General features: G+C 45.7%; 1 protein-coding gene across 1 annotated transcript in view; it reads left to right on the plus strand.

The window, feature by feature from the left end:
• The first annotated feature begins 6,099 nt into the window (after nt 1–6,099).
• MYO9A (myosin IXA) overlaps nt 6,100–25,020 on the plus strand; it is a 120,075-nt gene continuing 101,154 nt past the window's right edge. The window contains exon 1 of the mRNA XM_026045105.1: nt 6,100–7,005. Coding sequence (XP_025900890.1) covers nt 6,163–7,005 — 843 coding nt within the window. The 5' untranslated portion in view covers nt 6,100–6,162. The remainder of the gene's footprint in view (nt 7,006–25,020) is intronic.

Here is a 25,020-nt window from a genome sequence, read left to right on the forward strand (position 1 = left end):
AATTATTTATTTGGATTTGCAACATCTCAGGAAGCAGAAGGACGCCAGCTTTGCTAGATTGCCCCCATGTCGGCATCGAACTCCACGCAAGCTTCAGTGAAGAAGGGTTTTGAGCTTTGAAAGGCTGCAGGAGTTCTTGATTGAAAAATTGGGGACAAAATGGAAAAAAAAAAAAAAAARAAAAGAAAAATTGGGGGGAAGGGAAGAAAACACTGCATCAGTAAACGTGCCCTTGGGACGTCACTGTCATTGAGGCCCTGTCCTAGCTGCTGGACTTGAGGGGACTGTGTTTTGGTTCTGAATTTGCAGCTGAGTTTCCACCGCTCCGGTTGCAGCAAAGATTCCCGGTGCTGCTGAATGATCCCGGGCATGTCTCAATTCTCCCTTTCCTGCCTTTATTTTCTGTTCCAGTGTTGGTCCCYTTACTGCGCTGGAGTCTTGCTTGGCTGCTCTGGGCTTTTGACAGGTCCAAATAAACTACTCTTAAATCTATTTATTAATCTTAATTTATTAATCTATTAATCTTAAATATATATTTATTTAGTATACYGAACGTCCCAGTATCCTGATCTTCCTTTCCCTACCCAAGCTTCTTTCCAAGAAGCAAATTTGCATGGTGACGTTAAAATGCTCACTTTTCTTCTCGTGTGTGCTCTTAATTCTTCTGGGTCCAGCTCTGTCCTTGCTGCTTTTGCACGCAGTTTTCCTGCAATACAGATAAGGTGGCATTTGCACCTCCTTTTTCCCCCTCGCCAGCGCAGGGTACATAAACACTGTTGGTTTTAGATAGCGCTGTGTCACACGCTCCCAATTGGAGGCTCTTCGAGGCATTCCCCAGTCGATAATGAAGCCACCCCCTGACCTTTCCTTCCCATCAGCAAATAATGGAGAGAAAATGTAGCTCAGAAGAGAGCCAGGATGGAAAAAAAAAAGGGGGAACGAGCACAATATAAATGATCAAGACCAACTGATTTGTGAAGCTGTGCAACAGCCATATGCTACAGGACTGAAAACATGCCCATTTTTTATGCGTGTTGTTAATAAAGTAAATTCTCTGCCCTTATTTTTCAGCCCGTAGTGCAAGGATAAGTCGGGCTCTGAATAGATTCTCTCCCTTTCCAGGACCTAGTGTTTTTTTAGAGCTTCAGCTGTCACAGATGTTTTTGGTGTCACAGGCTTGTCATGCAGGCAACAGCAGTACATGGTATTTTGTTGGTGTTGAAAAAGAAATTTTTATAGTTTCTTTTTTTTTTTTTTTTTGTTCTAAATTCACATTAAATAGTGAAATTGTTTAAATAGGCCTGTTTCTGTATCAGCTTTTTAAGTTCAAGATGTTTTACCACATATCCTATATGTTTTGATGCACTTGGTGGACAGAAAAATCCAGTTTATCTTGGACAGCAGTAGCTGTTACAGTTATCAGAGGATTAAGAATTTGGGGGAAAAAAGTTTATCAGTGCTATGGGCTTTATAGTAAAGCAAAGTGAACTTTGCTTCCAGAGTTTCCCCTTTAGCAGCCTCAACACTGACTCTTTTTTTTTTTTGATTTTTCCCCCGAGTCATCCAATATTTGGCAGACCCGGCCAGTGATTTCAAGCTTTAGCTGTCACAAATTATTTATGAAGGGTGCTCGTGCTTCCAGCTTATTCCAGCCTTGGGCCGTGTGTTGCTTGCGCTTGTGTCCCTGCAAAGGGGAATATTGAGACTTGTCCTGACGCCCGGAAAAATAGGAAACCCAAAAGCTCGTGCCTGAGCCTCCATTAATGCGCTTTGCCATAAATATATTGAGTCTCCCAATTCCTCTTCTCCCACCTTTACTTTTTGGGTTTTCAGAGTCTGCATGCTTAGTGCGTGCACAAAACCTCATTGCTCACCATTAATTTTAGCATGTTCCTTCACTGTGCTAGTGAGTGAGCTCTGATGTGTATAAGGGCCACTGAGTTCCTGCAAAATATTAATCTACTTACTTACAAAGGACATAAGGCTTACTTTGTTTTATGACATTTCTTTACAGATCATGCCTTTCATGTTACAAGTAAAATTATGGTAGTGGGCTTGAGCAAAATCAGCCTGATTTGAATCCAAGTTTCTATTCAAATGTAGAAAATGCATAAAAATTTATAGAAAATATAAGGCCGAAAGCATTGCGGTTAAAATGTCATGAATTCTCAGCAGCGTGCAAGCCCTTCCTGAAGCATCCATAAATTTTGTGCAACACTTTCATGGGAGTTGGCAGTTATTTTTGACCTCTGGCTTGTAATGCATCCTCCAGGTTTCTGTCTCCGGTGGGATCAGCGTCCTGTTACTGCTTTCCTCCTCCTTGCCAAAGTCAGTACATCAGTGCAATAGTCCAAAGATAGCTTGGTGGTAAAGGCAGGTAAGCTTATAATTCGATGCTTTTTCGATAAGTATACTATTTCAGTAAGATATTAGATTTTTTTTCCTCTCTTTTAGCTTGTATAAATGACCTGTCTACATCGGTACAATTTTGATAGACTCTCTTCTACATGTAAACACCCAGCAATGCTAATTGTCTTTAAAGTAGATAGTGCAGAGCAAGTATTTATGGGTTACAGAGCACTTTTTGTGTGCTTTTTTACCATGGCCACATTAAAGTTCTGGAAGAGAGCAAAAGTTATTGTTCAAGTTATATGAAAGCTAGACTGCAGCCTTCTTAAGCGGTGTCTTCACGAAGCGACCTCCCTGCTGACGTGCTCTCATTACCCAAATTACAGTGTTTTCTCCAACGTGTGCTTTGAAAATTCGCTGTCCGCAAGAGGTGCCTTTCATGTTCAAGCAGAGCCAAGCTCGTGTGCGTCCGTGGCTGGAAGACCACAAGCAATTATCCTCATTAATGGTCCTTTGACCTACCACAACGCTCCGAGCTTATAGTTAACGTTATTATAAGTAAATCATGYGTTGCTCCTGGGATTTATGGGGCTCAAATTAGCAACCCTTCCCTTTCTCACCTCGCTAAGTGTTTTAGTGGTTGGTGGAGGCTCCTGGCGTTCGGGTAGCTCTACGAACCCGTCTCTTTTTGAGGTCCTCTTCCAAGGTCACGGGTGTTTTTAGCTCTCCATACGTCATGCTTGCCTGTCTTCTATCAGGCTACAACTGGTCTGGATACAAAATGTGCAATTCTTCAGTGCCTTACAAAGTCCAGGCAAGATAAGYGTCTATATAGGAGCAAACGGGCGCTTTCTGGTAGACATGGCAGTGCGGTAGACCTCTGATGGTAACTTTGTAGGAATTCATGCAGCTCGTAAGCTCGTGCAAGGAGAGAGGAGGTGGAAGGGCAGGTAGGTCTGCTCGAGCGAGCCGCCGTGTGCTGTTCGTCGTTCTCATGTGAGTCAGCAGTCTCTGATATCGAATAAAAATAGCAAACCTTCTCGTGCTAAGCTTTGAAGTCAAGTCTTAGTGAAGACTTATCTAGCTGCAGCTAAGTGTTTTTTTGCCTCCTCCAGAAAGGCTGATATGATGATAGTCCTCAGAGAGCTAAACAAAGAAACCCAACCCGGCACTTAACTGACATCATCCCTGCTGCATCTGTGCGTGTCCTAAATCTGCAGGAAAGCAGCTGGAGCTTTTCCCAGCTTATAATGTATGTCCTGCTACCAAGCGATGCGCAGTGAGTCCCTGCCAGATGTGTTTCGCTGTGACATAGTAATTTCTCTGCTTCAGATGGCGTGTGTTTAGGGATAATGCATTTAATGAAATATCAGGTGGGAAGCAATGCAGTATAAAGCAAGRCCTCTTTGTCTGAGGAGCTCAGAAATGTTTGTAATAAATGATGCAAGTGTCCGAATCCCGTGTGTATGGAGCTGGTGACTAGGGAGGAGTGTGAGCAAAGGATGAGCGTGTAAAACGTTGCCTCCAAATGCTCCTCATGCTCCCCAAAGCTCAGGAGCTCGGTAAAGCCCATGGGGGTCTGAACCTCGCGCTGTTGGCTGCTCCTCAGTCTTTTGCTGCTGTTCGGGAACTATCCTTGGTCATGCCCAGATGTCCTTGCTGAGGGACAGCACTCAGAGCTCGTTGGGTCATGCATTAAGTCAAGATGTTCATCGCGTAATGCTTACCTCCATTAAATTTCTCCTGCTGCTTTATTGCCTCTATTAGGGATGCGTAGGGTCCTCTACATTTCTTCACAGTTTTCCTTAGGAATAGCTGGAAAGGGTTCTAGGAAGCCTTGAGACCTCGTTCCTTACTATTTATCGGAGCCGCAGAGCTGAGAACCCCTAATCTGTCATTTCCTTTTTATTTGGGAGGGCAGTTAGGATGTCTTGTTGTTGTAGTTACTTAGTTTGAGCAAGAACTTGTTCATGAATGTGTTTCAGCCCTGGGAGCTTTCTTTTTGTGCGCTTTGGACAATATGTGATGATTAAAAAGTGATGTTGGATGACTGTGTTGACCATAACACTTCACACGGACATTAAATATGAACTTCTCTGAGAAGGTCRACATGCTGTGTGAAAAACCATTGCTTAGATCCTGACTGCTTGAAAACCCCTATAGAAAAATCCCCCTATAGAAAGMCCCTCTTCCCCAGRGAGGAGGGCTKTRYCTCCTTGAACCTGCCRTGGCACARGGTGTCTGGGCCACGGAACAACTCTGCAGTTAATGGTGGCCRTTTCATCCTGGTGGGAAGCATCTACGTATTTGGGGTATCGTGTGCCATAAATACATGTTAATAGGGGTATTTTTTTACAGGATGCATGTCAGAGCCAGTAAGTCACTCTGATGCAAGCTCCTTATCTTGAGAGCGTTGGAGCGCAGCACTGGGCACATCGCTCAGTGCCTACACTGAAMCTCTGCTTCCCTTCCCAGTGGCCATGACCTTGGAGCTCCTGAGAACTGGGCAATCAAATTGGTTTTTATTATTTTTGTAAAATCAAGGCTAGGCAAGTAACCCTTTTCAAGAATCATTCTAAATTTGGGCCTGTTCRACCTGAAGAAGAGAAGGCTGAGGGAGGATCTGATCAATGTATACAAATACCTTAAGGRAGGCAGTGAGGAGGATGGGCCGGCCTCTTTTCAGTGGTGGCCACTGGTAGAACTAGAGGAAACGGCCACAAACTGAAGCACCAAAAGTTCCACAGAAACTTAAGGAGACATTTCTTATCAGTGGGAGTAACAAAGCCCTGGCACAGGCTGGAGTCTCCTTCTCTGGAGATCTTCCAAACCTGCTTGGATGCAGCCCTGTGCCACATGCTCTAGGTGACTCTGTGTATGCTGGGGGGTTGGACTAGATGATCTCTAGAGGTCCCTTCCAACCTTAAGCATTCTGTGATTATATCATTTTATTCGGAAAGGTCTTTGTAGCAACAAGGCACGTTATCTGTTGGATTGGAGTAAACCTTAGAGATGAACCTTCTAAGTTTTCTGCTTTTGCATTTTAGAAAACTGTTCAAACGTTGCAAAGGTTTAGTGTAGTCTTGCACAATCTGTAAAATAATTTATGTGCCTACGTAAATTGAGTGTTGGAAARTTGAGGATTGGTTCTCAAAGACATAAATTGAATGATACTTGCCCTGAATTTGCCTGAAGGGAGTTTATGTGAGAATCTAAGCATGAGTAACTCCCAAATAAGTTATTTGGTAATTTTAATTGGTCTTGGAGACTACAGCAACCTTTTGATATGGGAAGAATGCCGTGGTTGCATCAGTGTACTCTCTGGTATGCTGTCCGCAAGAGACTCTCCTTCCTGCTGACTGTATCTTTGGTAGGATATAGCAATCCCAAACCAGAAAGGGATTCTGTGTATTTGTGATGCCTGAGACTCAAGGGGAAAACTAGTAAAAACTTGAGGTCTTGTAGGTAATTATGTCCACGAAGAGTGGGCCTGAAGCCATTAGTAGTTGCACGCTATTTTCTGAGTGCCTTTTTCCTTATGAAATTTGTATGTTAAAGCTCCGCTCTCTTCTCAAATGTCAGCTTGGAACGATGAGCTACTGACTTAAGGTGTTGGGTGGTGATATTTAGACTGCTCCTCTGTATTGCTTCTCACTGTGGGCACCCTCTTTCCAGAGATTCCCAACAAGATAAATGCCTAACCTGTATTTATTTATTTATTTATTTATTTTCCTCTCTCTCTTTAGTGTTGATAACATGATGACCTGACTGTCCTGCCTATGCAGCACGGGCACTGATGGGAAAGGATCCAATATGAGTGTAAATGATGTTGGAGGCAGACGACGCTTTGAGGAGAGCGAGTACACGTTGCACATCTACCCCGGGAGCATCGCCGAAGGGACCATCTATTGCCCCATCACCGCCAGGAAAACCTCCACGGCGGCCGAGGTGATCGAGTCGCTCATCACCAAGCTCCAGCTGGAGAAGACAAAATGTTACGTCCTCGCAGAAGTGAAAGAGTTTGGAGGGGAGGAATGGATCCTCAACCCTACGGACTGCCCGGTGCAACGCATGATGCTGTGGCCTCGCATGGCCCTGGAGAACCGCATCAGCGGCGAGGACTATCGCTTCCTTCTGCGCGAGAAGAACCTCGACGGCTCCATCCACTACGGCAGCCTGCAGTCGTGGCTGCGCGTGACGGAGGAGCGCCGCAGGATGGTGGAGCGGGGCTTCCTGCCCCAGCCGCCGCAGAAGGACTATGACGACTTGTGCGGCCTACCGGACTTGAACGAGAAGACGCTCCTGGAGAACCTCAGAAACCGCTTTAAGCAAGAGAAAATCTACACCTACGTAGGCAGCATTCTCATCGTTATCAACCCGTTCAAGTTTCTACCTATTTATAATCCCAAATATGTTAAAATGTATGACAACCACCAGCTGGGCAAGCTGGAGCCGCACATTTACGCGGTGGCGGACGTGGCCTACCACGCCATGCTGCAGCGCAGGAAGAACCAGTGCATCGTGATTTCGGGCGAGAGCGGCTCGGGAAAAACCCAGAGCACCAACTTTCTGATTCACCACCTCACCGCCCTCAGCCAGAAGGGATTTGCTAGCGGAGTGGAACAGATTATTCTTGGAGCTGGACCAGTGCTTGAGGTAAGATGAACATGATAGTACTATGGAAACGTTTCCTTTTTTTTTTTTTTTCCTAATTGTGTTATTTTAAAAACAAAAAAATCCAAGAAGTTGTGGTTTTATTATGAGACTAATCTGAGGTTATCCGGTAAATGTTGATAATAAAGCAGCAGYGGTACTAGCCGTAAGAGGAGATTGCTTCTCTGCCTGAGAGTACTGGCGGCAAAGATAAGGTGCAGCAAATGGCTTTTTGGCAGGCTTAGTAATGCATTTATTTTCAGTCAGGTGTTCTTTACTGCTGGTGTGTGTCAGGGATTCTCAGTTTGAGAAATTCGTAAAGGTATGAGAAAAGCTTCCTTTTATAAAATGGACTTTTGTCCACTTTATAAAATCAGCTGAAAGCRAAGTTCCTTGCACAGAGTGCATAGGTGGTGCTATCCTGGGAGAGTTTCTCTGCCCTTGGCATCGCTGAGATGGGAAATGGCTCAAAACTAGTTTAAATAAGTCAAGGATTTATGTTTTGGTCCTTTATTATTTATGTGTGTGTGTGTACTTGAGGTTTAGCCTGTGTGATTGGTTCCTTGATGAGAACTTTGGGGAGATTAGATCTCCCCAAATTAGATCTCCCCAATTAGATCTAACTTGAGGAGATTAGATGAACTGGGCCATTAATTTCCGAGATATGAAAGTCCCAATGAGGGATGTGAGTATTATTTAATTTGTTCTCAAGTTTATTGCATAATTCTGTGGAATTGTTTTCCTCGGATTTGTCGGGGGCTTTTAGTTAGAGCTTTGCTCGTTAGAGCCGTCCTGCACGCGGCTACGCATGCGTCTGCCTTGGGTGCCGGGAGCGTCGGATTTGGGAAACGTGACTCCAGCTGTGACACATTTCCCCTTTGAAAGGGGATACAAAGCGGAGGCTTTCCAAGAACGGGCAGCTGCTGTTGGCTGTGCAAACACTCCTCCCTCTTGTCCAGAAAGCTTGTGCTTCCCTCATCGCCTCTAAATGAACTCGCATCCGCCTGTGCGCGCCGTGTGTTGTGGCCGGTGACTGGTCACACAGCCGGGCTGCACAGCGAGAGTCTCACAAGTGGGAGCTATTCTCGTTTCGAGCTGTGGTTTGGCGCTTGGGCCTTGTCTTGCGAAAGGGTGCGACGGTGCAAATGCATCTGCCTTGTTTGTGTCTGTTCCCTCAACGAGCCCGAGGGTTGGGGTCAACTGAAAGCACCAGCAGACGCCTGGGAGCCGAGGAAGGGCCAGCGCCGGAGGCTTTGCGCTTGGGGACGTCTCCACTCGGGAGACGTGACCAGCTTCATCTTGAAGAGCCTACGAGTTTTTTTCTCTTTTCACATCAGCAAATAACTAAGTTATTTTGGGCTGGTTTTGTCCTGAAAAGAAGCAAAGATTCATAGCAAACTGAAGCTGGATAAATAAGACATGTCATCTTGTGATGTTCTTCGTGAAGCTCCCTTGTGTTAGTGTTCTCAAAGCACACAGTCATATACGGTCCTATTTTGCCCAGTGTTTCTTCTGTTGGCTTGAAAAGGGTTGTGGAGCTGTTTCTTGCTGGAGTAAAGTATTGGCCCAGGCCCTAGGAGTGCGTGCTTAACTCATTGCTGTTGTCAAACCAAGCTTGATTCRTCTTCAGCCCCTTTCAGGAGGAAAAACGGAGAAACCAGGCTTTGGATTTCTGCAAGGGAATGCCACATTTAAAACTGGGTCGCTATAGAGCAATAAAATTGTAGGCSATGAGTCTGCAGGAGAAGGCAGATCTCTGTAAAAGACTGAATGAACCAAAGCTCGTGATGTCTAGGTAGGCCTGGCATCTTTTGCAAAGTGCTCAGTGCTGTTAAACACCACSTGCAGCCTTCTGAGCGTGATGTGCTTTCAGTTTGTGCTCTATGTTTGAAGACCAAGCACCTGCTCAAGGTGCTCACGCTTCCCAGCTTTCATCTCGCCACACTTCCCAGCTTCCAACATCTCAGCACGCTTCCCGGCTTTCTGCATCGCTTGCGGACAAGCAAGGTGGTGTCCAGACACCAGAMGTAGAGGCTCCCCATGAGCTGCAGTGTTGCTGACTTTGTCCTATGATGCCTGTTGTTTCATACCATTTAAGAGGGAGTTAAATACAAGCAGTTTTAGTACGGTGCAATTAGAAAGATCCTGATTATCAGGACTTGCCGCGGTAAGTCTCTTGTTTCAGGATGGAGCTTTCTAGATGAACCTGCTTTGCTCTTGGTTGGGGAGAGCTGTGCCAATAGGCGCTGCTAAGGCGCTCTCAGCGACCACCAGCCGTGTTTGTGCTCCTTCTTCCTCTGGTCTGTTCTCTGTGCTGGAGTCGGGCACGGGGGAAGGATGAAATAAGGCTTTCCGCTCTCCTTTCACTAGATCTGCAGCTGTCTTTACAAAAAAAAAAAAAAAAAAAAAAAGTCCAACATCTGACACGTGCTGGATTCAGGGAATCATGTCCGTGAGCTCCTCTGCTTTGGGAGCAGCAGTTTGCATTCTTGTGGCTTGGGCAGATGGACTCTAACGAGCCCTAACGAGTGCTGCTATCCTGCGAGCGGTTTGCTGATTGCCCTTGCTGCAATTCCTTGCACTTGCACTTGGAATAGACTCACTCCTTTAAGAGGGGACGTTACACTTATGTATTTTTGTTTTGTTTTCTTCCCTCTTTTTTCCTTCTCCCTTCTTCCAGAAACTTTCTTGGATCCCCTTGTTTGCCTTCTGCCTGCTTAAAATGAACTTGGTCTCCCTTGCCCACGTGATGCTTTTGGGGAGTGCTGTCAGAGCACGTGGTTGTGGTCACCCAAATGCAGCAATGACTTGAGTTGCAAGTGTGTGCTCGGCTCCTTGGCCTTCTTCTGAAAATAGGATTTGATGTAGAAACTGGTGCTTTGGGAATGGTTATTTTTGTACCACAGCAAAACTTTTAATGCTATTCAGTAGTGTGCAGTTGCATTCAAAGAAATTGTTTTTAATTCTGTGTAATTATGGCATTATAAGAAAAATGGGGTTCACCATTTATTTGGTGACAAATGGTATTACCTAAATTCTGTACTGAAGAAAAAGACCAAATTGATATTAAAAAGATGATTTTCCTTATGTTTTTCCTATGTGTTTCTCCCAATATTGTCTGAAGCATTTTTCCCTATACAAGATGGCTTTTTTTCTCATCTGGCATAAGCAGAGCTGAGTTTGCCAGTTTGGCGCTCTGGTTTTGGGGCTGATGCTCTCCAAATGAAGTATTTTATTTAGCTGCTGGGGGGGAATTGCATGTGCTAACACATGCAGTACTTGCTGTGTAATTCAGTTCAGTTTCTGATGCACTTTGTACGAGACTTCGGATGAAAACTTAATTATTTTGAGGCTGATGCTCCATCAGGGACCTGGAGTGAAAGACTTTGCTGCTTAATGACTATATAGAGAGATTGTTTGCTTTTCATTTAGATGTCGACCCAACTATTTAATAACAAAGCATCAAGGAAATGTTCTTTAAATTTTAAATCTCTTTAAATCTCAATTCTAAGCACTGCAGTTCTTACATTGCAGTATTTAATTTGGGGCCAGGAGCTTGATTCCGGAGACTTTTCCATGTGATATTCCTGGTCCTCATCCTTGTTTGTAAGTCTTGAGGAAGATGCGCTTTGGCGGAGCAGCCCTCCAACTTGGTGGCGTAGATGGGATTCACAGGATTAATTCACTTCACTGCAGATTCCCAGGTCAAAATCCAATTAAACAGGTCAGAGCTAATTGACCAGAACAATTCRAGTCTCTTATAATAAAACAACAACATTTTTGGGGGGAGGGGGAAGGAGGCTGAAAGTCTCAAGTTGTGTAGACCATCCTCTCCCCACTCCTGCCGTGATCTCATGTGGTACCAAAACTTGCTGTTCTCATTGCTGTAACTATTGAGCTCTTACAGCCTAGGACAGGATTTGAAGCTTGTCAGCTTCAACGCTCAATTGCAGAATATTTTTTGAGAAATGCATACGCCGTGGAACCAGATTGGGGTAAGTTCCCTCCTACCTTCAGACAGCACCGCTTTGGGTAGGCCTTGAGCACCAAAGTGCATAATGTTGGCTTTGCTTAGACACCTCTCCCATTTCTAAATAAAGGAGATGGGAATTGTCAGTTGGAGGGAAATACTGAACTAAGCATGCAGAGGGTCTAAACTAAGCCAGGCAAGAAGGGCAAGTCGGGATTTCTGGATGTGGTGGTTCAGAGCTCAGTCCTTCTCAAGAGCTTTAGATATTACAGCAAGGCTTTCAAGGTGCTATGCTGTGAGGAAGCCTAGATCTCCTGTCCTTCATTCTCTGCTTCAGGCTTTTAAGTTGAGACATGGATTGCAATGGTGTGTTGCCCTGTGACCATGCGATGTTTTCATTTTTCAAGGTCCACTAGAGACATATCCTGCCCATGTAAACCCTTGGGAGAAGTCTAAAAGGCAAGTCTTATGCCCTGGATTTTAGGGCCCAGCCTGCTGGAAAATAGCTTTTGTTTTGGCTTTCACGTGCCTACTAGTCTTACTTGTTGGCTCTTGTTTTCTGGAGGAGAAACAAGAACTTCCTTAATGTCTCAGGGATGGACCTCGATGCTGGTGGGTGCTCTCAGCTCTCATCGCTGCATCTTGCAGGGGACAAAGACAGACAAGAGATATTTCATTTTTTTTTTTCCCTTGTGCTGGCCTTAGGTAGAAGATAAAGGAGTGTCTAAAAAATCTCAACTATTTATTTACTTCTGAAGTCTTGTCTGGACTGTAGGGGAGGTTGGTACCTGCTCTACAGACCTTCAGGAGGRGGAATGAAGGTCCCTATGGACCTTCAGCCCATTCTCATGCCTCCCTGGTGCTGCTATTAGCTTCATATCTCTGCACCTTTGAGCATTTTTCACTCACTRTAATTTTACTTGCGCTTTTGATCAATGTGACCCTTCAAAACCTAAAGCAAGAATGTCATAGCTGGTTTTGTTTTGGGACACTAAAACAAACGGTTCCAAAGGYCAAAAAGGTTCCAAAAAGGTCAAAATGTCCCTCAACAGGCACCTAGATGGCACTTAGATCTAGCTGGCACCTAGATCGAGGTGCACCTAGATGGAAAGGTTTTCTCACCAGTGATTTTCCCAGTATCGAAGGCAGACACAAAAAAGTGGACGTGTTTCCTTGGTGGCTGTTTGCAAACATCTCAGCACGTCTCCACAGAGGGATTTTTCAATTGCTTTAAAAAGTAATGAGCCAAAGTCTTCTGGGGACTAAAGACTACATCATGCTGCTCAGTGCTGTCATACGCGGCGGACATGCCTTTGCATCATCCATGCTCCCCCAAAATTGTTGGCTTGGGTTGCTTTTGAGGAGCAACAGGCTTTGGATCTGACAGGGATCCAGCAAAKCCAGCAGGGATATAGGAATTTTAGGAATAACACCAAAGTGAATGTTGCTTCATTTCTGAAATAATATGGGAACACCAGTCCTTGGTTCGGTTGTGCGTGGAAGTTATGGAGCTGTTCTGAGAGTTCAGCTGCGTATGAAGGTTGTGGGATAAAGTGGTGCTGTTGTCTGAGGTGCAATTTGAGAGGGTTTTCAAAAATGCCCTTTTCTTTAAAAGGGAGAGCATTGCAAATCCAGCGCGTTCCCGCAATAGTGTTTTCTCCTACRTCCGTGACTAATGGGAGTTAAGCTTGGAGAGGTGGTTGACCCAGTTTCATCAAAATATGCATCATTTTTTTTTTTTTCAATTAGCTTATCTAACGCAGTTCACAGCGCTCATTTTTCAATCCACAGATTAAAAGTCATCAGGCTGCGCCCTGTGGTTAGAGAAATTCCGGCAGGGATTTATATGGAGGCGTGAGAAGAGGAATCTCTGTTCTCCTCCTTGCCCATTTTGATCACTTTTGACCTCGAGTAGCGTTACCAGCCTCATCTTCCCCCATTTCTCGGGGCGAATGCCGGTTTTAGCATTCCCTTTTTCCCTCGTGGCGCGTGGAAGGGTTAGCGCGGGAGCAGCGCGCCGCGATTGTGCGGGCGCTGCCTAATGGGGGAGGAATTTGTGCAGGCCTCCGCCGGCAGGAGCGGCACAAAGGAGTCATACATTCATGCCCATGCAGTAAATGCCTTTTTTCAACACGCTGCTGCTCTGGAGCTTGGGATATTTTACCTCCCGTTGCTTTGCAGCTCCGTATCAAATAGCGTCCTGACCCTCTGTGGGCCTTTTTTTTCTTTCTTTTTTTTTTTTTTTTTTTCCTGGGGCAAAATGATTCAATCTTTTTGTTTTAGTGCCTTTTTCCACTCTTTGCACTCATCCTATGAGTTGCCACCCTGGCATTTTCTTTCTTCCCATTACTGCCCATCCGCAGCAAGCCTTTTATCATGCTTAATTTTGAAACCAGGTTTACCAAGCTGGAAGGAAGGACCTCTTTTGGGGACAGCTTTTCTCTCGTCCCCTCTAGATACACTCATCAAATAGGGTGATGATAATGTCGTGTTTGATAGGTAACGGACGGAAGGCTCCTGTGAGCCTTTAATTGCAGTGGCAAAGTGCAGACTCCTTAATCTGTCTGTGTGCAGTTCATATGGATTGAAATGAGCTGCATGAATGCAAAATATCCTGTATCAGGTTTTTCCTCTTTTTTTTTTCTCCCTCCTTTTTCCTCCCTTTCTTCTCACAATCAACTACTGATTTGTTTTTTAAAGACCATTTGCTGGGACCTTTTTGGCTGTTTGTGGTGGGGAGCGTCTACCCGAGCATGTATCCCAATTCCCCCTCGGGTTGCTGTGCGTGATGCGGGGTTGGGAATGCTGCGTCCCAGTGCGCTAGGCTTTAGTGCAGGCTGCCATTTCCACACCCCACCTTTTGCATTTCATTTTGGTACCCRAGAGTCCAAATCTTGTTCCCATCATGGTCTTAAAAGTGTGATCGACCCCTGGACCTGAGCATCCCCATGTCATCTTCATGCCTCATTCCCACTTTCCAGTTCTTGCGGGAGGTGGGTGGATCCATAAATGTCTGAGGGGCACCAATGCAGACCACGAGCATYTATATGGACACTGAGTGTTGTTCAGGGTTTTATGATGGAAAATCTCTAAGACTAAGAGAGTTTGGTGCAAATTTGGCAATAATAAATGGAATGAAGCTGAAGAGCAAAGCAGGGGCAGGTAAGTGGGGGTGGCTGCTATGGAATAACCACCAACTTATTCTGCCTGTAAGATTAACTGTTCTCTAGAGGTTGACCCACGTGCAAGCTCTCCTGAGTAGGTGAGTGTGTGATGGGACAATCCTACCCAGCAGCTGTGTTGCCCAAATCTTTTCCAACTTCTCATGTGGGCCAATGGCAATGGTGTTTCCTCCTTTGCAGGAAGGACTTGCCTTAATCAGAGCAGGCAGTTGCATCTTGCTTTCATTTGCTCGGCTGAGGTTGATGAAGGATGCACGTAGTGCAAGGCAGACGAGCGCTTGGGTTTGTCCCTGTGGCTGGAGCTTCGGACCCATGGGAGGACAGAGAAGGRGAATGAGATGAAAGGATGAGAATTTTATAAAAGCTGAATTTTAAGACTGTTACTTTTCAATGCTGAGCTCAGAAGGGAGCAGAGTCTTCTCCTGAAAGAGCTGTTGCAACTTGTTTGATGGTAACATATGGATGATGATGCCCCATTTGTCGGTTTGCCCTGTACATGAGCAGTAAGAAGGTCAAGAAGCTTCTGTTTGACATCCCCTTGAAGCTCCACAATGCAGAGCTGGCCGTGGTCCTGGTAGCCACCATCCCGCAGTCTTCCCTGGCTCCGTGGCTTGTGGAATGGGAAGCGATCCCTCTGTTGCATAGATCTACCGGGATTTTGCCTCCGTCCCCTTGGCTATGTGAAGCTGGCCTGTGAAGTCCATTTGCTCCAGACTCCTGGGTTTGCAGCCCTTAAGTAAGGGCTTAAGCTTGCAGCTATTTATTGGGAAAGCAGATAATGCGTTAGGAGTGCAGGGAGACAGAAATCCGTAGTGAGATTATTTGCAATTTTAAGTATTATTAAATGTATTCAATATTTTGACAGTTGGCAGAATGGTTCACTTAAATTTGACCAGGACACTCAGTTATGCGGYGAGAGTTGTGTGGAAACCTCGGCTTTCAGGGAGGAGAGGTTTTGAACAAGGAGAGCACATGTTTCAAAAGGGCAATTTGTGCTAATGATTGCTTTTTATATTATATATATGCACATACATGTGCACACACATATATATTAGCAGGTTGTATAGTCTTCTGATGTTGTTAGAAAGGAAAAAGAACAAAGAAGCGGGATTCCTACGTGGTGACTTTGTGGTAGGGATCAAAGATGTGAAGGTTCTGCCAAAAACGGGCTCCCTTACTCGTGTCTTTTAATCAGGAGACCTGCTTGGGATGAGGAGATGTCTGGGAGAGGTCTAACACGAGTCTGTTAATAGGAACAATCACATCTGGGCTAAACATGCGAGTCTGAATTGAGACGTGTCTCAGGAGCGCAAGAATGGTTTGAGGGAATGGCAGGGATGGGAGCTGCGACTTGGATCGTCGGGCCGGGAATGGTGCCGTGGGGCCGCGGAGGAGTGCGGGACATCTGGGGCTGGGAAGGGAGATGTCCCGTAGACCAACTGGTTTGACCTCAGTTGTATTCAAGGATAGGGCGCTTTTGAAAGCAAAGTAGAACCAGAAACGAGGAAGAAATGGGAAATGAAGCAAACCATAGCCTACATTGACCCAACGTAGGCTGGGCACGACTGGCTTCATTTCTCTCTTTGCAAAGAGCTGGGTTTTGGATGAAGGAAATGCAGCAGGTCTGCTCTCTCTGGGCRCTGGCGAGGCCTCCGATGTGCTCCCACATGGAAAAATTGAGTCGGAAGAAGCGTTTAGGCTGGAAGCTCCAAGAAGGCTTTAAAGCATCGACCCCCGGGGGCTCCTGGATCAGCCTTCGAGAAGGAGGGACAAAGTCTTGCWACTTCAGAGCACCCCCTGCCAGAAGCTGGTCATACCCTTCCTGCCCATCCTAGGGTGGGACTTGATGCCACACAAGCTCTTGTCCCCAAAATAATGGGATTTCCCAGCAGTTTCCATGGTGTCTTCTGCAGCTTGGGTGAAATTCCTCCTGAGCTGATGAAAACCCATAAAATGAACCCTGTTTCTCTTCTGTAGCTGTCTTGCAATTCAGAATAGATTAAGTGCCATCCGTGAGCGGTGGATGTGATGAATGTGAGTGGGGGGGATCCAGTTGGGCTCTTGTTTGGACTCCCAAAATTCATGCTGAAATTCTGAATTTATATGCTGTAGCGTTATCTTTTTTAGCAAGGAGATCTTGCAGCTCCAGAAGACTGTCTTGGCATGTCGAAAACTCCCTCTTTTTTTGATTTCCAAAATACAGACGAAAACATCAGTGGAAAGGACCAACATCTGTTGCTGTCACTGGCAGCTCTTCCGCAAAGAGCAGCAGATAACTTCAACACTTCGTGCACGGCTGGATTGATTGGGGCAAGTGGTGATAGGGTGTTYTTGTGTGTGTGGTTTTTTTTCGGATTTAAAGAGGGAAAAATCCCCTTCTGGAGCGTGTCGGCGCGCTCTCGCCGAGCGTCAGAGCCTCATGGACGGCTCTCCCGCCTGGCGCTTTCGCATACGCTGCAGGATTTGCCTCCCAAATTCCCCGGGCGCTGCGCGTGTTTCCCTCCAACAGGAATGCTTTCTACCCGACGGAGAAGTGCAGCGCTCGTGCTCCAGAGCGCCGTACAATGAGGCTTCTTGTGAGCCCTTATTCAGCGGGGAGACCCACGGCGGCCGCGCGGTGGGTGGAGTAGGTTGCGTGGGTTGGAGGTGGTGAAGGGTTGGGTCAAGGAACAGCTCTAATGCCCCACATTAAAAAAAAAATCATTTTTTAAACCCAAAATCAAGCACTTCAGTGCATCACTTAGAGAAACAGGAAAAAAATATATATATATATATTGCAAATGCCTCACTGCAGTGCTGTTTCAACCATATGCTGGAGCCAACCCTGCTGTCATTGCAGTTGGTAGATGATCTGATGTCCCACAGAGTGGCTGTGTTGTCTCTTGTTGCCATTTGGACTCATCAAACTCATTTTGACTTTATTTTAGCTTGTTTTGTTCCCAGCCGTGTTCGGACTCTGTTAGAGTGATGCTTGAGGAACGTATTAAAATTATCGGAGTGAACTCTGCTTTTGTGGGCCAGAATTTTCTCGGTATTTGGAGGCCTCTGGGATGGAGCTAAACTTGCCAGCAGCTCATAAATTTTAGCGGAGCTTTTTACCTTAGTCAGGAAATTCATGTTTGAACTTTATTAAGGGGCTTAAGCCGGGATTCGCGGTGATCTAATAGCGGGAGGCTGCCAAGTGCAACGTGCCGGTTTCTACGTTTTGTTGCGCTTTTTATCCCAGCGTCCTCGCTCGCRTCCCCTTGGTCTTCAGCAGCGGGGAGAAAAATGCAAAATTGCTCGGATGTGGGGAAATAAATGCAAAATGCCTCTCGGCTGTCATACATTAATTGCACGTCAGCAACGTGCACCAGAACATAGGGAAGGTTTCACCTGGCACCTCGGGCATTGCCCTTCTGCATGTGCGTTGCCCAAGGGTTGCAAAAGACTTGGCTTCCTGGGAGAAATTGGGATGAGTGAAAATAAATTAGTGTCTATCTATAGATATATGTAGTTCCTCCTCAAAAAAAAAAAAAAAAAAAAGAAAATTGGCCTGTGGTGGGATGTTGTGAGCGCTGGGAGATGCCGGAGCAGCAAAGGCGACGCCGCAGGCTGCGCGGCGGCTCGGCGTGGGGAGAGCCAAAAAAGCATCGTCTCGAGTCGATCCGCCCGCTTCGGAGCTGGAGCGAAGCGGGTCCGCTGGGAACAGCGCCTCCGTCTGCGGGGTTGCTCGGGCTGTTTGGGATGTCGTTGTGTGCCGGTCGYGTGTGTTGGGGGACAGCCGGGCTGATCATCGCTGACGCGTTGGGCAGGAGCCTTTGCACAATAAATGCAGTGTAACCGCTCGTTTTCCCCCAGTTGCTGTGCTTGATTTTGCAGAATTAAAGAAGAGTYGCCTGTTTTTGCATCCCGTCTCTCCCCCCATTCAATACTGCTGTTGCCTTTGAGCTGCAAAGCGTGTGAATGAAGATGCACATTGAATGGAGCCRGTAACACAGGCAGTGGTATTTCCCAAACAGTACAGGTACAGAAACAGTGAGCCTTTTTTAACCTCTAAATGCAGCAAACGGGCATCCCAGAGCTAATCAACCTGGGTTAATCTCGGTCTTGGGCTGCTTCAGAGGGGATTATGTGCCCTAGTATCGGCATTAAGGCTGCGAGACCGAGGGGGAGGCTTCCCAAGCGCTTACGCGGCGCGAGGAAACGCTGCCGAAACCTTTTAACTYGCCGCTTCTTGCTTGCCCGGGTCCGCGGCGGCGAAAACCTGCGGTTTCTCGAATTGCAGGGCAATTATAATATTTGTAATAATAGAGATGCAATATAAATAGCCTTATGGCATAAGGGAAATCTCTGGGTAATGAGTGGGTGTGACTGGCTTGTTGCTGTCTCGGTTGGGCTTTCTGGCTCGTGTCCCCCTTCCCTCCGTGTGACATCTGTTTCTCATCTGCGCCGGGGGAGCCAAATAATTTCAATAAAATGAGCAGAAATCATAGTCATTCAAAGAAAAAAAATAAGAAAAAATGTGGAGTCTCCATTGCAGCTCGCTGTGCACCGAGGCTCCAAGTTGCGCATTGGAGCGCCAGCCGCTCGGAGCCCCGCGCACGCTGCGTGCAGAGCACCCGCTGTATCCACCCACTTAGTAATTTATTCATTTATTTATTCCATTTGGGCTGCATTGCTCTTGCAGATCATTAGATCGACTATTTCTTCTCCTCCCTTTTTTTATTTTATTCCCCTGTGGCTGCAAAAGGTTCTTTAGGCAGCACTTATAAAGGTTATCAAGTGTTCCTAGCGTTGCCTATTAACTGCAGCCGCTGAATGGGGAGTTTGCAGGTAGCTTGCTGGGAGAGGAAAAGGTTGTGGAGAGAAGGAGCCGTTTTTAAGGATCCCCCTCCCACATTCCTGGTGAGCCACTGAAAAAAAAACAGCCGCTTTTTTCAAAATGAGGTGTCATTTGGGAAGGATGCTGCAATCGGTGAAAGTTCCTTCCAAGGAAGCTTCCCATTTGCAGGAAATACTGCTGTATTTTATGGGGCTGGGTCTGTATCGTGGGGTCTACTTGAATTTCAGCCCCTCTTGGTTAATCTTGCTGCGACTTGGTGCCCCTGACTTTGACGGAGAGGATGCCGACGGCTCAGTTAGACAAGCTGTTATACTTGAAATTCTTAGATTWATTTCTCCTTTCATTGCGAATGTGCTTGTATTTTGTCGGGGCTCCCTGGCAGCGCGGCGGGGCCGTGGGCCGGCGCCTGCACAATCGCACCGCTGTTCCCTCCCCGGGGCGAGGAAGGCTCCGCAATGCTGCTTCACCCAAAGAAAGGCTCCTTTCTAGTGCCTTTTTTTTTTTTTTTTGATCATTTTTTAGCTTCCTTTTCCATTCCTCCTCCTCCTCGTGGGCTGCAGGCAGGCGTATTAAAGAAGTGCTGTTTTCCCATGATTATTTTCTAATGCAGCGTTTCACTTGCCCATAAGCAAATGCATTTTAATTCCCTCTCTTTAAGGTGTGAGTGGGCAGTGGAGCACCTTTCTCCAGGCTTTTCATGGCCCATCCAGCAGCTTTGCACCGTGCAAACCCARCGCTGCCTGGTGTGGGGAGCGCTCGAGCTCCGTGTTAGGGGGGAACGGTTTGGATGTAGGTAATCCGTGATGCTTTTCATTGCGCGGTGATATAGCAAGCGAGTTACTGAAGAGTTACTAAAATGCCTAAACACACCCTAGTGATCCTGGAAAAGTGGAAAGAAGGAACGTTGCTGTAGGCAGAGCTGCTGTTTCCTGCACGGTGAGTCCTACACTGTCCCTTTACTCCGGTTAAACACAGGCACATGCACCAACGTGTGCACAACAACATGCAGACACAGAGGGTCCATCCACCAGTACGACAGCAATTAGAAAAGACCTTCAAGATTATGTGGGATTATTTTTGCATTCCACATAACACAAGCAACTCAAGGGCAGTTGGACAGGATGCGGTGGGTGCCCCTCTTTGCAGATAACTGGAGATGCTTCCAGCTGGCGGGATGCTGCTGCGCGCCCAGGATGAYGCTGCAGATCTCTGGAGCTATTATTACTTCCTTGCTGCTTCATTATTTATACCCTGCGGATAAAATCACTGCTTCTCTCATTTATTTATTTATTTTTCTTCTCTTTCTAAGAGAAAGAGCTGATTTCACAAACGGCTGTTCTGGCAGAGCTCTCTTACAAAAGGGTGTTGCGTTTTTGTAGGGAATTACGCAGAGAAAGAAATGCTCATTGACCAAGGAGGGGAAGAAAAAAAAAAATCCCCGGGTTTTTTCTTAAGGCGGCTTCTGTRTTTCTCATGCCGTGCTGCGGCATTGCAGCAAAGCACGGGAGCCTCCCCGGCCACGTGTGCCAATATCCCAACCTCGTCTCTTCCTAAAGCTCCGACACTTTAGTTGCAGGGCTGCCCGTGTACACAGCGTTGTAGCGGTTCTTATATCCTTTTTTATAACCTTATAACCTTTTAAAACAGTAAAAAAGGTTTYAAAAGCTTGTCTGCTTCAAACATGAGTGAAGTCTGTCGTGCCAAGACTAAAGAGGTTGCTCAACTAAGCACTATGAAATTGGAAAATTTTTATGGAGACTCAATTTTGTTCTTTGCACAGGTGTTTGCCACAGTATTTGGGGTAGCAAAAGGAAGGAAGCAGAGACTGTGAATATCCTTTTAAGCACTTGCATCATTCCAGCAGCTAAATATCTGTTGGCATCCCAATTTGTGCGAGTATTTGTTGTTTTGCTCTGTAAGGATGTCTTCCTTCCTGAGACTTGTGGTGTGCTAGGGAAGAGGAATCAGCGCTGGGCATCGCTTTGCCTGGTGCTTATCAAATATCACAGTCCCAAATGGGGATTTTTTTTTAATTGCTGCATAGGGAAAATGGCTCCAGGATCCGCTGCAAACCATGAGTAATTTCTAGATTCACTTTTCTCCTATTTTGCCATTTGGAGGGTGCCAAAAAGGCGATTTTTCCGTGTGGTGGTTAGCAAAGAGCAGCTGCTGGCAGCGGCCAGCCCTTTGCAAAGGCATCAGCTGCACCAAGTGTGTCCTGTAAGCAAGTGGCCCCAGCCGTGCGCGCACGAGGAGCAGCCCTTGGCGCCCCACATTTTGGAGTTGCACCAAGAGGAGCTGCGGATTAATGCCATAATTAATTRATTATAATTATGTCATAATTAATGACATAATTAATGGCATAATCTGTCCAACCTGAAAGGGCAGGGAGAAGCTGCGCGCTCGTGTGCTGAGCTTTAACCTCCTCCTTCCCTGTTATTTCATGTTGCAGCATTCAAATGTGTTTTGTTGGTCTGGGTTTTTTATCCTCTTAATGGCAGGGCTCTCACAGGATTTATTTATTTTTCTAGCGAGGGGGATGTATTATTTTTGTCTCCAACTAGGAAAAATAAAAGCAGCTGTGGTCTAAGAGGAAGGATACCGCATGGCAGCGGTGTGTCCTGCTTGCTGCTAACATGTTTTTGTTTTCACTCCGTTACACATGCTTGCTTTGGGGAGAAATGTGTGGAAAATATGCAGAAAGTCACCCAGGGGGTTGGTGGGGCATGGAGCCCGCTTCTCCTCCTGCCTCCCATGGCTTTGGAGCGCTACGTATGGTGACGAGCTCTGGGAAAGCTGTAGGAAGGATCYGGTATAGATAAATGGGCATAATGCCAGTATTTTAAAAAATATTAGGAATTATTTAAATGAAAATATTACAATATTTTTAAAATGATATAAAAAAATAGCTTGCCAAGGATGTCTGCTGTCTGTGGTATAGGTTTCCAAAATATCCGCCTTCTGTGATAATTTGTACCCTGATGGTTCTGAAAAAAAGTCTTTCGAAGCTCTGGTTAAGGACATTTTTCCCGGTTGCTGGGGTTAGGTAAGGGACCCGTCAGACACTTGCTGCCTCTGCCAGCCTCCAAATTAAGCAAAATTTTGCTGAATCTTGAAAATGGGAAGGTTGAGGAGCCTCAGCATCCACAGGGTTGCAGAGGCCATAGCGGTAACACAGAGCAACCAAAAGTCACCTTGAGAGATACTTYTCCATGTAGGAAGTTAAACTGGAATTGAAGCATTTCCACCTAAACTGGTGTTGGCCAACATAACACGCTTGCATCTTTACATCCTTATCTAACACATCAGGGCATCTTTTTCAGTTAATCAGCTGAAAATTGGCACCCAAAATGTCTCCAATGCCCGGATATTGAAGGTAGTTTTTCCTCTGTTGGAATTAGTGAGTCTGAATTATGTATGTGTCTAAAGGCAAGCAGTCACAAGTGACCCCATATTTTGAACCAAATTGCTGTAAAAGATGCGTTTGTTGAATTCTGCCGTTCCAGGAAGAAAAAGTAATGTTTTATACATAGTTAAGGTTGCATAAAGTAGGAATATTGAGAGGATCAAGCTTACTTGGCTGTCGTTCAACAGCTGTTCTCTTTGGCCTGTTATTCTGAAATATTCTTGAAGTATTTGATGTGCTTTAAATTAGGAGTTTTAATTAATTTAATGAGTGGTAATTAGTTTAATAACTAATGGGGTTGATTTTGGAAGGAGCACATATATGAAGGGTAGACTATCCAGCACATATTTGTAGATTCTCTGATGGCAGGGAATGGAAAATGAGGAGTGGGGAGAAAGAAGGAGAGGACCCCGGAGACGGGGCTGTTTCTTGTGGTCATTTTGACATCTTCATCTCTCTTGGCATTCCTCATTGGCCTTGGTTTTCTGTCAAAGCCGACTTGAAGAATGGGGTTTTCTTTGAGGCTGTGTGGTGACACACGACTCCTGGTACCTATTCTCCACGTGTGGAGTAGGATGGCTACATTCTCTTGACTCATGGAGTAATTTGGTCTGTCAAGGGCCCAAATGAGCTCCAGGGGCCTCAGGACCTTCTCTGGTTGTGTTTGGAGTATCTCCGAGGATGGAAACCCCACAACCGCTTCAGGCCTTGTTCTAGTGTCTGCCTGTCACCAGGATGAAGATGTTTCTCCCTGTGTGAAACCACGTTCTGCCTTTGTAACGCGAGTTGTGCTGAGTTGGGCTCCCATGTGGCAGCAAGGTGATCAAACGTGTTGATTTCTAAGGCTGAACAGAGCAAGTTCTTCTGCAGGCCCCGTGCTGAGGTCCCATCTCCCCATACGCCAGGTGCTTCACCCCTCTCCTCATCGTGGTGGCCCAGATGGGCCTTGCTGAGCAGTTTTATTGCATTGCAAAGAAAGAAAACACAGATGTAGCCTGATCTTATTCTATGGTACAGCAGCATCGGGAGCTTTGCAGGTACTTCTCTTAAATCACAGTTATTTTACTTCAGGCATCTTTATGTGTGGTGTGGACTTTATCAAACAAAGCTGCCGCAAAGGGTGTTCACTAAGTGGAGGGGAGATCCACTTGAATTTACGTATAACTTAAGTTGTCTTACAGGTATCTAAGACTTGGATATTTATATACATAAAAGAGTATATATTTATATGCAAATACATAGAAAAGTCACAAAAATTACATGCAGCTTCCATGGATATTAGCTGCAGAAGTGCAGGGTGCAGCGAGATGTGCAAGTGATAGACCTGATCCGTAACACCTTTTGGCTACTTCAGACTCATGTTCCCTATACAATTTTTTTCCTGTTTTTCTCAGCGGATTTTTTTTCTAAAATATTTAAGAAAAATTACTACCAGTTTGCGATATAAAAAAATAAAATAAAAATACGCTGCAGATGCCGTCGTGGTGAGAACTCCTTGCTGAAGTGTTGCCGTGCGTGCGCTGTAAATGCTTCGTGGTCTCTGTTTGCTACCATAAAAGTAGACCAGGTTTCATTAGGCCCATGAAGCATCTGACCACAGCGCGGAGGAGCGGGGAGTGAGGAAGGTGTCAGCGCTTGAGCTTGGGTTTCATTGCTCTGCGGTGCTCTCCAGTGCTATTCCTTGGCCCGGGCGAAGGGACCTGGCGGTGACATTGAAAGAAAAGTCATTTTAATTTGCACGTTTCAGCTCTTTAGCTCAAAAATCTCCGACTAGATGAGGCCTTGCCAAATCCTGCGTTTTCTCTGGCTGCCCATTAACTTTGCCATGCTGAGTTTGAGGGATGGAGCTGTTAGATTTAGGCTAAGAAAAAAGGAAAATAAACAAAAATCAGACTTGCGATACAAATATGTGTATGTTCTCTTCAGTGTCTGCTCATGAGTTGAGGTCATGGTGGGGTTTTTTTTTTTCGGTTTTATCGCTCAGTAAAACCAAACCACTTCTGCTGCTTTAAAAGTAGCATTTCCTGAGACAGCAGCAATAATAGARAGTTTAGAAAGGCTCTGACTTAAAATAGTCTAGATGATCAATGTTTTGGTTGTAGTCCAATATAATTCTGTTAAAAAGGTAAGTTCCTAGCAGAATTAGGAGGCTGCTTTAAGACCTGATTCCTTGCAGGCAGAACAAAAACCAACAAAGAAGTGATCTTTACCATGCAACTATTTATGCTGCAAGATACAGAAAAGAGCTCTTAGGTGCATCAGAGAAGCCTGATGTCAAATGATAAAATGCTTCTGTTGGTGGCCATGCATGTGGGAGTGCTCTAGCCGGAGCTCAGTGGCCAACGCCTGCCGGGGCACCCTTGAATTACATGTTCARTATGTCTTCTATGTGGCTGAAAATGTAATGGGATGGGTTTTCCTAGGCAKAAAATGGCTTTTATGATTGGGTATTTATTCTGTAAAGGCGCCTGTCTTCTGTTACTGAATTGTGTTATATGATGATGTCCTTGTTTCGTTGTGCTTGACAGCTGTTGCAGGTCAGCACACTCGGTATTAAAGAACTGCTAATAATAGAGGAAGCCTTTGTTCTGTTAGTGCATTTAATTAGGTTTTATGGACATGGATTCACGTGGAT

Source organism: Nothoprocta perdicaria, unplaced genomic scaffold (genome assembly GCF_003342845.1).
Source record: "Nothoprocta perdicaria isolate Ctin4 unplaced genomic scaffold, notPer1 scaffold_399, whole genome shotgun sequence".
NCBI classification, from domain to species: Eukaryota; Metazoa; Chordata; class Aves; order Tinamiformes; family Tinamidae; genus Nothoprocta; species Nothoprocta perdicaria.